Source organism: Nerophis ophidion, linkage group LG28 (genome assembly GCF_033978795.1).
Source record: "Nerophis ophidion isolate RoL-2023_Sa linkage group LG28, RoL_Noph_v1.0, whole genome shotgun sequence".
Classification (NCBI taxonomy): Eukaryota; Metazoa; Chordata; class Actinopteri; order Syngnathiformes; family Syngnathidae; genus Nerophis; species Nerophis ophidion.
Genome location: NC_084638.1, coordinates 19476214 through 19493877, shown reverse-complemented (window position 1 = coordinate 19493877; position 17664 = coordinate 19476214). Strand labels below are relative to the sequence as shown.

General features: G+C 43.6%; 1 protein-coding gene across 2 annotated transcripts; it reads left to right on the top strand.

Annotated features, from left to right (window-relative positions):
* Positions 1 to 1556: 1556 nt before the first annotated feature.
* LOC133545397 (gastrula zinc finger protein XlCGF57.1-like) lies at positions 1557 to 15882 on the top strand. Of its 2 annotated transcripts, XM_061890939.1 has the most exons (3): positions 1557 to 1848; positions 8196 to 8291; positions 13031 to 15882. In XM_061890939.1, exon 3 carries the CDS (start codon positions 13081 to 13083, stop codon positions 14902 to 14904), a length of 1824 nt encoding a protein of 607 aa, XP_061746923.1. In that variant the 5' UTR covers positions 1557 to 1848; positions 8196 to 8291; positions 13031 to 13080; the 3' UTR covers positions 14905 to 15882. The 2 variants fall into 2 exon arrangements, with proteins under 2 accessions (XP_061746923.1, XP_061746924.1); XM_061890940.1 differs by lacking the exon at positions 8196 to 8291.
* Positions 15883 to 17664: the final 1782 nt, after the last annotated feature.

The following is a 17664-nucleotide window of genomic DNA, read 5'->3' as shown; positions in this document are numbered from 1 at the left end:
CATTTTAACTTCTGTTTTTTTCGACGAAGAATATTTGTGAAATTTTTCTTCAAACTTATTATGATTAAAATTCAAAAAAACTATTCTGGCAAATCTAGAAAATCTGTAGAATGAAATTTAAATCCTATTTCAAAGTCTTTTGAATTTATTTTACATTTTTGGTACTGGAAAATCAGAACAAAATAATGATTTGTCTTTGTTAAAAATATAGCTTGGTCCAATTTGTTATATATTCTAACAAAGTGCAGATTGGATTTTAAACTATTTAAAACATGTCATCAAAAACATATATTTATTGTGAGAAATCATTAAGATGATCAGTGTTTACACAAAGATAAATATAATTAATTATTGATAATAACATAAAGTAAAAGGTAAATTGAGCAAATTGGCTATTTCTGGCAATTTATTTAAGTGCGTATCAAACTGGTAGCCCTTCGCATTAATCAGTTCCCAAGAAGTAGCTCTTGGTTTCAAAAAGGTTGGGGACCCCTGGTGTACATATATACATATATATATATATATATATATATATATATATATATATATATATATATACACATATATATATATATATATATATATATATATATTTGAATATTTGGGTACCTCATGCTTTGATTACAAACAAAATATTGATGCATGTTCAATTTGTGTGCAGTATATTAAAGCCATTTTTAATATTTAACATTTATTTCATTAAATATTTAATTTTGTCTAACTGAATGAGCAATAATTGCTTACAATTGTGCAAATAGTGTATTTGTAATAACATGCATCAGTTGATTTAATTTCCATGATATGTCTGCCCGAATGCAGCTGAGATAGGCTCCAGCACATACGGATGGGTGGATGTAAAGGTAATAGAAGTGCGTGCAAACAACATCATTTGTATTTATTGCTAATAAAGTTAGCACCAACACAACGTAGACTACTGCAATGTATGTGTAATACATTATATTACACTGTCATAATAATCCATCCATCCATTTTCGACCGCTTATTCCCTTTGGGGTAATAATAATTGTATTTTTGATCCTGTAAACTGTCTTTGAGTGCACTAAAAAGCGCTATAGCTAATGAAATGTATTATTATGATTATTATTATTGTTATTATAATAACATGTGACTTATTCCAGACTTAAATTACGAGACGTTCGTTCCTTTCTAGTGACAAATATTTAACAATGTTAACCGTGACTGTAATATACAACAACAACAAAAACAGTTAAAGTATTGAATAAGTCAATATACTTCTCACAGAGAACATATAAAATACACTCCTCAAAAAAACCCCGCTAACATTTGCCACAAAGGCCTGCTAACAATAGCACGTTATCTTCGAGCAACATATCAGGTAAATAAGATAAATAATATGAAAATATATACTTTATATTACCTCATAAGGCGCGTGTAGAAGAGAGGAGTGGAATATATTCTTCCAATTGTTACACCAGCAACTCTTAAAGGGGACTTTTTTTTGTTCTGTGGCCGGGCGAAGGAAGTGTGCACCACTCACTATTGTCCCAGTGAAACACGTGTTTGGCCAACATTTGTTCCGCGGTGGAGAACACTTCGAAGACGTCACACAGGAGGAAGAACAAAACAAGATGGCGTCTGGCGGAGAATACGTTGTTTTGGTTCTTATGGTTTCTTGGTCTTAATTACAACGTACATGTGCACATGCGTGTCGTTTAACAGAGTAAACGTCGTTATTAATTGTTTGTATGCGGATACATTAGTCTGAGTGCACTTTGACGTGCTAGCCAAGCCTGCTGGTTAGCTTAGCTTGTTAGCTGCTAACAAAGAGAGGCGGAAGTGATCGACACATCAAAGCAGAGATCCAATGTAAGTGTAAAGTGTTTGTATTGTGTGAACATGTCTACATTACAAATGATGTGAGTGTTGGTGAATCAGCGACTAACTGCTGCCGTTGAAGAAATATTTGTGATGTTGGAAAAAAAAAAAAACGATAGCAGAGTACAAAGAGGAATTTTGTCCAACAAAAGAGGAGAAGGAGCGACAATATCAACTACTGGACGCTGTTTTCAAGAAACATCAAGTTGTGTTACACATCCATCCATCCATTTATCTTCTTCTGCTTATCCGAGGTCGGGTCGCGGGGGTAGCAGCCTAAGCAGGGAAGCCCAGACTTTCCTCTCCCCAGCCGCTTCGTCCAGCTCTACCCGGGGGATCCCGAGGCGTTCCCAGGCCAGCCGAGAGACAAAAACTACCTAACGTGTCCTGGGTCTTCCCCGTGGCCTCATACATGTCCTAGGGAGGCGTTTGGGTGGCATCCTGACCAAATTCCAGAACCACCTCATCTGGCTCCTCTCCATGTGGAGGATCAGCAGCTTTACTTTGAGCTCCTCCCGGATGACAGAGCTTCTCACCCTATCTCTAAGGGAGAGCCTTATTTCGGCCGCTTGCACCCATGATCTTGTCCTTTCGATCATAACCCAAAGCTCATGACCATAGGTGAGGATGGGAACATAGATCGACCGGTAAAATGAGAGCTTTAACTTCCAGCTCAGCGCCGCACCGATCCGCTTGTCAAACTCACAATCCTCTATTCCCTCACTCGTGAACAAGACTCCTAGGTACTTGAACTCCTCCACTTGGGGCAGGGAACTCCACACTTTTCCGGACGAGAACCTTGGACTCGGACTTGGAGGTGTTAATTTTCATCACAGTCGCTTCACACTCTGCTGCGAACCGATCCAGTGAGAGCTGAAGATCCTGGCCAGTTGAAACCATCAGGACCACATCATCTGCAAAAAGCAGAGACCTAATCCTGCAGCCACTAAACCGGATCCCCTCAACGCCTTGACTGAACCTAGAAATTCTGTCCATAGAAGTTATGAACCTCCTCGGCGGAGTCCAACCCTCACTGGAAAAGTGTCCGACTTACTGGCGGCAATGCGGACCAAGTTCTGACACTGATCATACAGGGAGCGGACCGCCACTATCAGACAATCCGATACCCCATACTCTCTGAGCACTCCCCACAGGACTTTCCGGGGTACACGGCCGAATGCCTTCTCCAAGTCCACAAAGCACATGTAGACTGGTTGGGCAAACTCCCATGCACCCTCAAGGACCCTGCCGAGAGTATAGAGCTGGTCCACAGTTCCACGACCAGGACGAATACCACACTGTTCCTCCTGAATCCGAGGTTCGACTATCCGGCGAAGCCTCCTCTCCAGTACACCTGAATAAACCTTACCGGGATGGCTGAGGATGCTTGTACATATTTACACAAATATATAAAAAACACCAACCTTATGACAGATGCTTTTGCAATTGTTCGATTTGATCTTTCACAACAAGGTTAAATCACCAATAATGATTCCAGGGCGCGGCACCGCTACTGCCCACTGCTCCCCTCACTTCCCAGGGGGTGATCAAGGTGATCGGTCAAATGCAGAGGACAAATTTCACCACACCTAGTGTGTGTGTGACAATCATTGGTACTTTAACCTTAACTTAACTTAACCTAGTGGCCACAATAATTCATTAAGTCAAGCTCATGCCGCAGAAAGTTGAACGCTGCGGACACGTTTGTTACTGGATACTTTCTATCAGATTTCTGTTTTGAAGACTTTGTGTACGTATTAAGCAACTATAATTATTTGATATGCTTAAATGTGCTGTTTTAGCTTAGCTGTTGTGTAGCTGCTAGCTCTTTGTAGCCTACAGCAGGTGTGTCCAAAGTGCAGCCCATAGCTATGTTTTTAACCGACAACGGGGAGTGGTGAAAATGTGGTATTTGCGTGTCGGTCCAATCATCTGCAGCTACGCCCTGTTACGTCATTGGACTCAAGTCTTTGGCTTGGTAGGCGGGTACGAGCCTACCAAGCCAGGTGGTACGAGCACGAGCATGGAGGAGCCTTTGGTGTCGCAGCTTGGTGGTCGTGTCGTCAGGTAACACCAGGAATGTTCCTTCTGTGCGATATTGACTGGTGCTTTTTTTTCCCTGGACTCCGACTTCATATCTGGTGTTGTCTTTCAGACGTCGGCCAAGAAGCCACGTAAACAGTGGCAAGAATGTGGGCGATAAGAGTGTATGTGCGTGGGCGTGAACTTGCACCCAGTTTCAACTGGAACTCAGGACATATGATTAGTTGCACGGCCTATTCTAATCTATATTAAACATTTCTTAAACACTTCATCCTTCATTATCTTAGTTATATCCCAACTTTAGCTACTTGTAAAAATGTGTGACTTATCCTAGTCCATTTGTAAATAAAATGCTTTCCTAAATTATAGTCTCCTCACTTGAACCAGACAGTCATTAGGACAAAAGACCCTGCGAGGACTTTGCCCTATAAAAGGGAAAGCCAAAAAGTACAGTATTAAGATGAATTCATCACATTTACTTTGTGGCATTTTATCATTAATATATTATGTTCTTGTTATGTGGGACGGTATAGCTCGGTTGGTAGAGTTGCCGTGCCACCAACTTGAGGGTTCCAGGTTCGATCCCAGCTTCTGCCATCCGAGCAGTTGTGTCCTTGGGCAAGACACTTTACCCACCTGCTCCCAGTGTCCCCCACATTGGTTTAAATGTAACTTAGGTATTGGGTTTCACTATGTAAAGCGCTTTGAGTCACTAGAGAAAAGTGCTATATAAATATAATTAACTTCACTTCACATTATATTTTGTTGTTATATTTTCTAATTTCAAGGGGAACTGCACTTTTTGGAATCATTCACAGTCCCTATGTAAGTTAAAGTTAAGGTCCCAACGGTAGTCACACACTAGGTGTGGTGAAATTATCCTCTGCATTTGACCCATCCCCAAGTTCACCTCCTGAAAGGTGAGGACAGCGGAGACTGCACTCGGGAATCATTTGGTGATTTAACCCCCAACCCTTGATGCTGAGTGCCAAGCAAGGAGACAATTGGTCTGTTATAAAATGGTTGTATTACAAACCCCATTTCCATATGAGTTGGGAAATTGTGTTATATGTAAATATAAACAGAATACATCCATCCATCCATCATCTTCCGCTTATCCGAGGTCGGGTCGCGGGGGCAGCAGCCTAAGCAGGGAAGCCCAGACTTCCCTCTCTCCAGCCACTTTGTCAAGCTCTTCCCGGGGATCCCGAGGCGTTCCCAGGCCAGCCGGGAGACATAGTCTTCCCAACGTGTCCTGGGTCTTCCCCGTGGCCTCCTACCAGCTGGACGTGCCCTAAACACCTCCCTAGGGAGGCGTTCGGGTGGCATCCTGACCAGATGCCCGAACCACCTCATCTGGCTCCTCTCGATGTGGAGGAGCAGCAGCTTTACATTGAGCTCCTCCCGGATGGCAGAGCTTCTCACCCTATCTCTAAGGGAGAGCCCCGCCACCCGGCGGAGGAAACTCAAAGCTCATGACCATAGGTGAGGATGGGAACGTAGATCAACCGGTAAATTGAGAGCTTTACATTCCGGCTCAGCTCCTTCTTCACCACAACGGATCAATACAACGTCCGCATTACTGAAGACGCCGCACCGATCCGCCTGTCGATCTCACGATCCACTCTTCCCCCACTCATGAACAAGACTCCTAGGTACTTGAACTCCTCCACTTGGGGCAGGGTCTCCTCCCCAACCCGGAGATGGCACTCCACCCTTTTCCGGGCGAGAACCATGGACTCGGACTTGGAGGCGCTGATTCTCATTCCGGTCGCTTCACACTCGGCTGTGAACCGATCCAGTGAGAGCTGAAGATCCCGGCCAGATGAAGCCATCAGGACTATATCATCTACAAAAAGCAGAGACCTAATCCCGTGGCCACCAAACCAGATCCCCTCAACGCCTTGGCTGCGCCTAGAAATTCTGTCCATAAAAGTTAAGAACAGAATCGGTGAAAAAGGACAGCCTTGGCGGAGTCCAACCCTCACTGGAAACGTGTCCGACTTACTGCCAGCAATGCGGATCAAGCTCTGACACTGATCACACAGGGAGCGGACTGCCACAATAAGACAGTCCGGTACCCCATACTCTCTGAGCACTCCCCACAGGACTTCCCGAGGGACATGGTCGAATGCCTTCTCCAAGTCCACAAAGCACACGTAGACTGGTTGGGCAAACTCCCATGCACCCTCAAGAACCCTGCCGAGAGTATAGAGCTGGTCCACAGTTCCACGACCAGGACAAAAACCACATTGTTCCTCCTGAATCCGAGGTTCGACTATCCGGCGAAGCCTCCTCTCCAGTGCACCTGAATAAACCTTACCGGGAAGGCTGAGGAGTGTGATCCCACGATAGTTGGAACACACCCTACGGTCCCCCTTCTTAAAGAGAGGGACCACCACCCTGATCTGCCAATCCAAAGGTACCGCCCCCGATGTCCACGCGATGCTGCAGAGTCTTGTCAACCAAGACAGCCCCACAGCATCCAGAGCCTTAAGGAACTCCGGGCGGATCTCATCCACCCCTGGGGCCTTGCCGCCGAGGAGCTTTTTAACTACCTCAGCAACCTCAGCCCCAGAAATAGGAGAGTCCACTACAGATTCCCCAGGCACCGCTTCCTCAAAGAAAGACGTGTTGGTGGGATTGAGGAGGTCTTCGAAGTATTCCCTCCACCGATCCACAACATCCGCAGTCGAAGTCAGCAGAACACCATCCGCACCATACACGGTGTTGATAGTGCACTGCTTCCCCTTCCTGAGGCGCCGTATGGTGGTCCAGAATCGCTTCGAAGCCGTCCGGAAGTCGTTTTCCATGGCTTCCCCGAACTCTTCCCATGTCCGAGTTTTTGCCTCCGCGACCGCTAAAGCTGCACACCGCTTGGCCCGTCGGTACCCGTCCACTGCCTCCGGAGTCCTATGAGCCAAAAGGACCCGATAGGACTCCTTCTTCAGCTTGACAGCATCCCTCACTGCTGGTGTCCACCAACGGGTTCTGGGATTACCGCCACGACAGGCACCAACAACCTTGCGGCCACAGCTCCAATCAGCCGCCTCGACAATAGAGGTTCGGAACATGGTCCACTCGGACTCAATGTCCCGCATCTCCCTCGTGACATGTTCAAAGTTCTCCCGGAGGTGTGAAGGTGTGAATTGAAACTCTCTCTGACAGGAGACTCTGCCAGACGTTCCCAGCAGGCCCTCACAATGCGCTTGGGCATGCCAGGTCTGTCTGGCATCCTCCCCAACCATCGCAGCCAACTCACCACCAGGTGGTGATCGGTAGAAAGCTCCGCCCCTCTCTTCACCTGAGTGTCCAGAACATAAGGCCGCAAATCCGATGACACAACTACAAAGTCAATCATGGAACTGCGGCCTAGGGTGTCCTGGTGCCAAGTGCACATATGGACACCCTTATGTTTGAACATGGTGTTTGTTATGGACAATCCGTGACGAGCACAAAAGTCCAATAACAAAACACCACTCGGGTTTAGATCCGGGCGACCATTCTTCCCAATCACGCCTCTCCAGGTTTCACTGTCGTTGCCAACATGAGCGTTGAAGGCCCCCAGTAGGACAAGGGAATCACCCGGGGGAGCACTTTCCAGTACTCCCTCGAGTGTACCCAAAAAGGGTGGGTATTCTGAACTGCTGTTTGGCGCGTAAGCACAAACAACAGTCAGGACCCGTCCCCCCACCCAAAGGCGAAGGGAAGCTACCCTCTCGTCCACCGGGGTGAACTCAAACGTGCAGGCTTTGAACCGGGGGGCAACGAGAATTGCCACCCCAGCCCGTCGCCTCTCACTGCCGGCAACGCCAGAGTGGAAGAGGGTCCAGTCCCTCTCGAGAGAACTGGTTTCAGAGCCCTTGCTGTGCGTCGAGGTGAGTCCGACTATATCCAGCCGGAACTTCTCTACCTCGCGGACTAGCTCAGGCTCCTTCCCCCCCAGTGAGGTGACGTTCCACGTCCCAAGAGCTAGCTTCTGTAGCCGAGGGTCGGACCGCCAAGTGCCCTGCCTTCGGCTGCCGCCCAGCTCACAATGCACCCGACCTCTATGGCCCCTCCCATGAGTGGTGAGCCCATTGGAGGGATGACCCACGTTGCCTCTTCGGGCTGTGCCCGGCCGGGCCCCATGGGGACAGGCCCGGCTACCAGGCGCTTGCCATCGTGCCCCAACTCCGGGCCTGGCTCCAGAGGGGGGCCCCGGTGACCCGCGTCCGGGCAAGGGAAATCTGAGTTCATTTTGTTGTAATTCCATAGAAGTCTTTGAACTGCTCTTTGTCTGATCACTCACCTAGGACCTGTTTGTCTTGGGAGACCCTACCAGAGTGCATGAAAGCCCCCAGACAACATAGCTCCTAGGATCATTGGGACACGCAAATTCCTCTACCACGGTAAGGTAGCAGCTCAGAGAGGAGTAAACAGAATACAATGATTTGCAAATCCTTTTCAACCCATATTCAGTTGAATTCACTACAAAGACAAGATATTTGATGTTCAGACTCATAAACTTTCTTTTTTTTTTGCAAATAATAATTAACTTAGATTTTCATGGCTGCAACACGTGCCAAAGTAGTGGGGAAAGGGCATGTTCACCACTGTGTTACGTCACCTTTTCTTTTAATAACACTCAATAAGGTTTGGGAACTAAGGAAACTAATTGTTGAAGCTTTGAAAGTGGAATTCTTTCCCATTGTTGTTTTATGTAGAGCTTCAATCGTTCAACAGTGTGGTGTCTCCGCTGTCGTATTTTACACTTCATAATGCGCCACACATTTTCGATGGGAGACAGATCTGGACTGCAGGCGGGCCAGAAAAGTACCCGCACTCTATTTTTACAAAGCCACACTGTTGGAACATGTGCTGAATGTGGCTTGGCATTGTCTTGCTGAAATAAGAAGGGGCATCCATGAAACAGACGCCGCTTAGATGGCAGCATATGTTGTTCCAAAACCTGTATGTACCTTTCAGCATTAATGGTGCCTTCACAGATGTGTAAGTTACCCATGCCTTGGGCACTAATGCACCCCCATACCATCATAGATGCTGGCTTTTGAACTTTGCGTCGATAACAGTCTGGATGGTTCGTTTCCCCCTTGGTCCGGATGATACGATGTCGAATATTTCCAAAAACAAATTGGAATGTGGACTCGTCAGACCACAGAACACTTTTTCATTTTGCATTAGTCCATCTTAGATGATCTCGGGCCCAGAGAAGCCGGCGGCATTTCTGGATGTTGTTGATAAATGGCTTTCACTTTGCATTGTCGAGCTTTATAAGGAAACATTATCAAAATTTCAGAAGGGTTGAAACCAATAAAAATCAGTTCCCAGTGGCTTATTTAATTTTTAGAAGTTTTTTTCAAAATGTTACCCGTCATGGTATATCCCGAAAAAAGGCTTTAGAGTGCCTGATTTTTGCTATCTGTAAATCCACACGTCCATTTTCCTGTGACGTCACTGCGTGATGCCAATACAAACAAACATGGCAGATAGAACAGAAAGGTATAGCGACATTAGCTCGGATTCAGACTCGGATTTCAGCGGCTTAAGCGATTTAACAGATTACGCATGTATTGAAACGAATGGTTGGAGTGTGGAGGGCAGATAGCAAAGACGAAATTGAAGAAGAAACTGAAGCTATTGAGCCATATCACGACGGACAAAGGCAACGAGGACGAATTCGGCGATCGCCTTCTAACTAACGATTGTATTTTTTGACCACTGGAGCAACTTAAATCCGTTGATTGGTATGTGTTTGTTTGGCATTAAATATGGGTGGAGGGAAAGGCTGGATGCAAATATAGCTACAAATGTACATACAGCCAGCCTAAATAGCATGTTAGCATCGATTAGCTGGCAGTCATGCCGTGACCAAATATGTCTGATTAGCACATAAGTCAATAATATCAACAAAACTCCATCCATCCATCCATCCATTTTCTACCGCTTATTCCATTTCGGGGTCGCGCGGGGCGCTGGCGCCTATCTCAGCTACAATTGGGCGGAAGGCGGGGTACACCCTGGACAAGTCGCCACCTCATCGCAGGGCCAACACAGATAGACAAACAACATTCACACTCACATTCACACACTAGGGCCAATTTAGTGTTGCCAATCAACCTATACCCAGGTGCATGTCTTTGGAAGTGGGAGGAAGCCGGAGTACCCGGAGGGAACTCACGCATTCACGGGGAGAACATGCAAACTCCACACAGAAAGATCCCGAGCCTGGATTTGAACCCAGGACTGCAGGACCTTCGTATTGTGAGGCAGACGCACTAACCCCTCTGCCACCGTGAAGCCCTCAACAAAACTCACCTTTGTGATTTCGTTGACTTTATCATTGGAAATGCATCTGCTTTGAGTGTCGCAGGATATCCACACATCTCTGTTGTAGCATCGCTATCGTCGGTAAAATGTGCAGAACAAGCGAGGGACTTTCGCATCTTTTGACACTGGTGCAACATGAAGCCGTCGATTGGTATGTGTTTGTTTGGCATTAAATGTGGGTAGAGGGAAAGGCTGGATGCAAATATAGCTACAAATGATTCATAACGATGCAATATGTACATACAGCTAGCCTAAATAGCATTTTAGCATCGATTACCATGCCGTGCTAATCGATGCACACTCCACGTAAGTCAACTGGAATCCGTCCCTGATCGTGTTGTTACACCCTCCGACAACACACCGACGAGTTATGATGTCTCCAAGGTACGGAAAACAGTCGAAAAAACGTAAAATAACAGATCTGATTTGACTTGGTGTGTGTAATGTGTTTGAGAAAATGGCGGATTGCTTCCCGTTGTAACGTCACGGGTGAAAGGTCATCGCTCCGACAGCGAACAATTGAAAGGTGTTTGAATTGCCAAATTCACCCTTTTAGAGTTCGGGAATCAGTTAAAAACACGTATGGTCTTTTTTCTGCAACATCAAAGTATATATTGACGCTTACATAGGTCTGGTGATAATGTTCCCCTTTAACTTGCACTTACAGATGTAGCGACAAACTGTATTTAGTGACAGTGGTTTTCTGAAGTGTTCCTGAGCCCATGTGGTGATATCCTTTAGAGATTGATGTCGGTTTTGGATACAGTGCCGTCTGAGGACTCGAAGGTCAGAGTCATTCAATGTTGGTTTCTGGCCATGCCGCTTACGTGGAGTGATTTCTCCAGATTCTTTGAACCTTTTGATGATATTATGTATATGTTGAAATCCCTAAATTTCTTGCAATTGCACTTTGAGAAACGTTGTTCTTAAACTGTTTGACTATTTGCTCATGCAGTTGTGGACAAAGGGGTGTACCTCGCCCCATCCTTTCTTGTGAAAGACTGAGCATTGTTTGGGAAGCTGTTTTTATACCCAATCATGGCACCCACCTGTTCCCAATTAGCGTATTTCCTTGAATAGCCCCTGGGGCGCTAATTATTTTAAAACCTCTTCTCACTTCTGTGCTTATTCAAGGCATGCGGTAAAAGTAAGCAGGCGCTATTAATTTTAAAACCTCTTCTCACCTCTGCGCTTACCAATGGCATGCAGTAAAAAATGAGTGTGATGTAAGGATACCATCATGAAAAGCACATTTAATAAATAAAAAAAAAAACGTTATTATGATTATTATTTTCAGCACCGAAGGCTTGGAATAACCCACAATCGAATATTTTTCTTAAAACCCTTGTTACATTAAATGAGTTTAAAGCTTCTGTGAAAGGATTGCAGTCTACCTGTATGCACATGTGTCATATGAGCAAGTTTTAATGTTGTAAATGTGATTTTTTATGTGTTGTTTACTGTTTTTAATGTAACCTTGCTGCTGCCCTCTTGGCCAGGTCTCCCTTGGAAAAGAGATATTTAATCTCAATGGGACTGTACCTACTTAAAAAGGCTACCGGTAAATAAAAAATGAATGAAAAATGGTCTTACCTTTACTTATAAATGAAATCCATGCCAGCTCCCTCTGATCAAAAGCATCGATAACTTGTTCATGGAAGTATTCCTTATCTTTCTTCAGTTTTAAAAAGTCTCTCAGAAAACTGCTATCAGACTGCTGCTATCCGTTAGCTCGGGTGCGGGCGACTCCCCTCTCGTTCTGCTCCGTGGGTGATCTCTTTATCCTAGGACCACCAAGAAACGACATGGCTTGAGCAGTTTGACTTTGTCTATTTTTCAATAAAACCTCAGTCCAGGTCGCTCTTCCTCTTGCTCGCCGGTATCTTGGGCAGGGCTGCTGCTACAGCTAGCTGCTACAGCTAGCGTGCCCTGCCTGTCTCTCAGACCGTCGGCTCCACAGGTGTTACTGGAATATTAATAAAACATAGCTGCTTACTGTTCTTTTTAGCATACCTGTATTCAATAGCTTGGACCTTAAATCCTACCAAATAGCTCTTAATCTTCTTCCCTTTAAGCGATTTCAAATTGTTGAAATAAGCCCCCTCCATTTTGAAAATGATGACAGGGGAAGCGTCACTTCTGACGTCACAAATTTGACCCGGCGGTAATAGTAAGCATGCGCTAATAAATTTGCGAAGCGAGTTTGACCCGGCAGTAATTCAAGGCAAGCGCATATTACATGCCCGGCGGCATTTCAAGGAAATACGGTAGCCTGCACACCTGTGGGATGCTCCAAATTAGTGTTTGATGAGCATTCCTCAACTTTATCAGTATTTATTGCCACCTTTCCCAACTTCTTTGTCACGTGTTCCTGGAATCAAATCCTAAAGTTAATGATTATTGCAAAAAATAATGTTTTTTTATCAGTTTGAACATCAACTATGTTGTCTTTGTAGCATAACTGACTATGGGTTGAAAAGGATTTGCAAATCATTGTATTCCGTTCATATTTACATCTATTGCAATTTCCCAACTCATATAAAAAAAACAGGGTTTGTAGTAATTCTATACGAAATAATATATGGTAAAATCAATTTTAAACCATATCTTTTATCCATAGTAAAAAGTCCTGTCGTCCTGGTTTGTTTTTCTTTTCCTGTTAATAATGTTGTGAAGAGCAGCGTGTTTGTGGTTACTGAGATTTAAAGACAGTTCATACAATAACTTGTTTTTTCTAAGTGCATGTAAAAGTACTGAATGTATTGTGTGACTGAGCAGAGATGGTGTGTTTGTCTTGCAGACGTCTGTTAAGAACATCTTCACCCTGAGCAACAGAAGTGGAGCTTTAGGATGCGGATGGAGGATCCACAGCCCTCCCACATTAAGAAGGAAGAGGAATACCCACCGATCCCCCATTTTAAAGAGGAAGAGGAGGACCCACTGACACCCGGATTTAAAGAGGAAGAGGTAGAGCCACTGAGCCCTCACATCAAGGATGAAAAGGAGGACCCACTGACCCCTCACATTAAGGATGAAGAGGAGGATCCACTGACCCCTCACATTAAAGAGGAAGAGGAGGAACTCAGCATCAGTCAGCAGGGAGAGCATCTTGAAGGACTGGAGGAGGTTGATGTCACCAAGATGCCAGTGACTGGTGTCCCTGTGAAGAGTGAAGATGATGAGGTCAAAAGTGAAAGTGAGGAGAGGGGAGGGGCGGAGCCTCCAAGCAGCAGCTCAACACAACACATGACAACAGAAGCTGATGGAGACCACTGTGGAGGATCACAAGCAGACAAGCTCTTAGCTCCACTATCAGATAGTGAGGACACAACGTCACACTCTCCTGACACTGATGATGAAGACTCTAAAGATGATAAGACATGTCACACTGACAACACTCACTTCACATGTTCTCACTGTGACAAAACTTTTAAATACCATTGGTATCTGAAAAGACATATGAGAATGCACACCGGAGAAAAACCTTTTATCTGTTCAATATGTGGTAAAGGTTTTGTAGAAAGTCAGAGTTTGAAAAAACACACAATATTACACACTGGAGAAAAATCTTTTGTATGTTTAATCTGTACTAAAGGTTTTGTTGAAAGTCGCAATTTGAAAGTACACATGAGAACACACACTGGTGAAAAACCTTTTATCTGTTCAATCTGTGGTAAAGGTTTTGGACAAAGTCACCATTTGAAAGCACACATGAAAATACACACTGGTGAAAAACCTTTTTCTTGTTCAATATGTGGTAAAGGATTTGCACACAGTTCCTGTTTGAAAAAACACAGAACAAGACATACTGGAGAAAAATCTTTTATCTGTTCAATCTGTAGTAAAGGTTTTGTTCTAAGTAACGATTTGAAAGTGCACAAGAGAACACACTCTGGTGAAAAACCTTTTATCTGTTCAATCTGTGGTAAAGGTTTTACAGAAAGTCAATATTTGAAAGTACACATGAGAAGACACACTGGTGAAAAACCTTTTATCTGTTCAATCTGTAGTAAAGGTTTTGTAGAAAGTCGCAAATTGAAAGAACACATGAGAACACACACTGGTGAAAAAACTTTTTCTTGTTCAATCTGTGGCTTATCTTTTAAAAGGAAGGAACATTTAAAAGTGCACTTTGGATCACACACTGGTAAAATACCGTTTACCTGTTCAATTTGTAGTAAAGGTTTTGTAGAAAGTCGCAACTTAAAAGTACACATGAGAATACACACTGGTGAAAAACCTTTTATCTGTTCAATCTGTGGTAAAAGTTTTGTACAATGTAACCATTTGAAAAGACACATGAGAACACACACTGGCGAGAAACCTTTCTCTTGTTCAATCTGTGATAAAGGTTTTGCACAAAGTCACAATTTAAAAGTGCACATGAGAACACACACTGGTGAAAAAACGTTTTCCTGTTCAATCTGTAGTAAAGGTTTTTTAGAAAGTCGCAATTTGAAAGTTCACATGAGAACACACACTGGTGAAAAACCTTTTATTTGTTCAATCTGTGGTAAAAGTTTTGTCCAATGTGGCCATTTGAAAAGACACATGAGAGCACACACTGGTGAAAAACCTTTTTCTTGTTTAATCTGTGGCTTATCTTTTACAAGGAAGGAACATTTGAAAGTACACATGAGAACACACACTAGTGAAAAACCCTTTTCCTGTTGAACCTGTGGTAAAGGTTTTACACAAAATCAGTGTTTGAAAAGACACACAAGAACACAACACTGGTGAAAAATCACATTCTTGTTCAATCTGCAACAGAAGCTTTTGTGAACAATCAAACCTTGTAGCACACATGAGAACACACCCAGGAGAGAAAGTGTTGAGTTGCAGTGTGTGTGGTGAAAGATTCTCTTCTAAGTACCAGTGTAAGAAACACAAGTGTGCTGGTGAGAACAGCAGCAGCAAATGAAACTGCAGGATTTGAAATAAACTGTCAAGACTTTAATGTTGACTTTCTAACAACATCAGCACATATAACATGTGTGACATTGTTGTTTGTGGAACAATATCTTTAATATGCTTCTACATTTAATATTATATTAGTGTTTTTTCAGTCATGTAAATGCATTAATATGCAACATCGTGTACTTTTATTAAAAAATAAACAGAACAATTTGCTGAGCGTGAACAGTAGAAGACACATGTTGTATACAATAAACATTGTATGTGTATATATATTCATAGTACAATTTTAGACTTATTCATAATAGTCTTTTATATGTGTCTGAAATATTGAAGTATTACATATTTGTATTTCTAATTGTTAATAATCCCATAGATTAACAACTTTATATGATATACATATTTACTGGTTCACATCTGAAACATCTTCTGGACCACTTCAGGAAGCATATTAATAATAACTTTATACATCATTTTAACAGTTGTCTTTTATACCATTTTAAAATGTGTAACTTTTTGAATCATTTGTTGTCTCAATACCATTTTATTAATGATCTTTATTACTCTCTTTTGTAAAATGAGTATTGTGTTGTGATTGTTTTATATGTATGTCCCAAGACCTTATTGTAATAAAAAAATGGGAGAGAAATTGGCTGAATTGTTTTACAAATTTCAATTTGTGGATTTAAAAAAAAATCCCCATGGCCTCAATAAATAAACGGGACGTCCCACAGAGTACATTAGACTGCATGCTACTCTTTGATACACAATCCACAAAATTATTTATTCTAGTCTTTAATCGTTTGTTCTTCTCTTGAACTACACAGCTAGAGGAACATGAGCGAAAAAAAGTCGAAAGTGAAGCCATGAAAATGCTTTTAAGCACAAGAAAGCTGCTGTTTTACTTAATGATTGGGTGCTTTTCTGATGTGTAAAAACATGTATAGTTATTTCATTTTACATCTTCTCATTTATTTATTTTTTCTCACCTCGGTCTTTGACATACTTAGGCTACTTTTGTACTTCTCTGATTTGGGACATTTGGTTTGAGCATCTTCCTGGTTCAATTTGTGTTTGGAATCACAGACATACCCGCACACTTTCTGTGCATCTGGTTTTTGGAGTTGTTGAAAAGAAAAAAAGTCTGTGATTTGAAGCATCCTGGCAGGTGGCTTGTTCAGTCTCCTGACCGTGGCTTTCTCACAAGGTGACTCCATCATTTTTCACAGAAATGATGCCTCAGCTTGGACATATTACACTCGCATATCTTTCACTTGTTCCCATTCCAGACAATGCTGTTGCTATTACGGCTCTTGTAACGACAGGGAAGTTCTTCTTGGACTGGAATATTTCGGTGTGTATGGTCTACTCTCAGGAACTGTTCCACACTTCAGTCAGGGAAGCAATAGTAATAGTTCGGAAATATCATGTCTAGCACTGGTGTGAACGATGAGGTTCGCCCTTCAAAATGGATTCCGGCATGTGCTTCCGGTAAAAATTCAAACCCTTCTATACCAGTCTGGTTCATGCAGCAGGTGGCACAGAGCCCACATCACGATTGGTATTTTTTTTAAAGAAAATATTCCAATTAAGTGTACAGAGTGCACATTATACAAAAAGTTGTGCTTACGTACTTCTCTTTGTTACGTGCGGTGGAGAAGGAGACGGCACTGAGACAATAAAGGAATGATGTGGGCAAGTAACCCAAATATGTATGGTGTGACTATGTGTTGAGTTTAGCTGGGTGTTACCAGGAGCTGTTGAAGGTGCTTGTTGAGGAAGGTGCGGAAGTCCAGAAGGAGCAAGGCAGTTTCGGAGGTCCGTAGGAGAAATCCCTGTTCTCCAGCAAGCGTTGCAGGACCAGGCGGACATTCTTGTTGATGCTCCTGCAGGTTCTGGGGAAAAGAATCTAAATTTCATCAAGAAAAAACACAATAAAGTGGTCCAACATGTCCCAAAAAAAATGATTAACTAATGCCTGAATGGCATTAGTTAATTGAAACGGCATGAACCTATAACCGAAATGTCCAACATGGGTGTTGAAGGCTGTCTTCCATTCATCACACTCCTTGATGCGCACCAGGTGGTAAGCGTTGTAGAGGTCAAGTTTACTGAATATGGTGGCGGGAGCGAGGTGCTTAAAAGAGGAACTCAGGAGGGGTAGAGGATACTTGTTCTTGATCGTAATGAAGTTCAGCTGTCGATAGTAAATGCAGGGCCTTAATGACTCGTCCTTCTTGCTCACCAAGAAGAATCCCGCTGCCACCGGGGACTTTGATGCCTGAGGTGAGAGATTCAGAGATGTGGTCCTGCATGGCCTGTATAGAAAGGTTGTAAAGCCGGCTGGAGGGAAGGACAGCGTTGGGAAGCACATCAATGGGGCGGCATAGCTCGGTTGGTAGAGTGGCCGTGTCAGCAACTTGAGGGTTGCAGGTTCGATTCCCGCTTGTGCCATCCTAGTTACTGCCGTTGTGTCCTTGGGCAAGACACTTTACCCACCTGCTCCCAGTGCCACCCACA

Coding starts and splice junctions, on each gene's coding strand:
- LOC133545397 (XM_061890940.1), top strand. CDS start 13,081: ATGCGGATGGAGGATCCACAGCCCTCCCACATTAAGAAGGAAGAGGAA.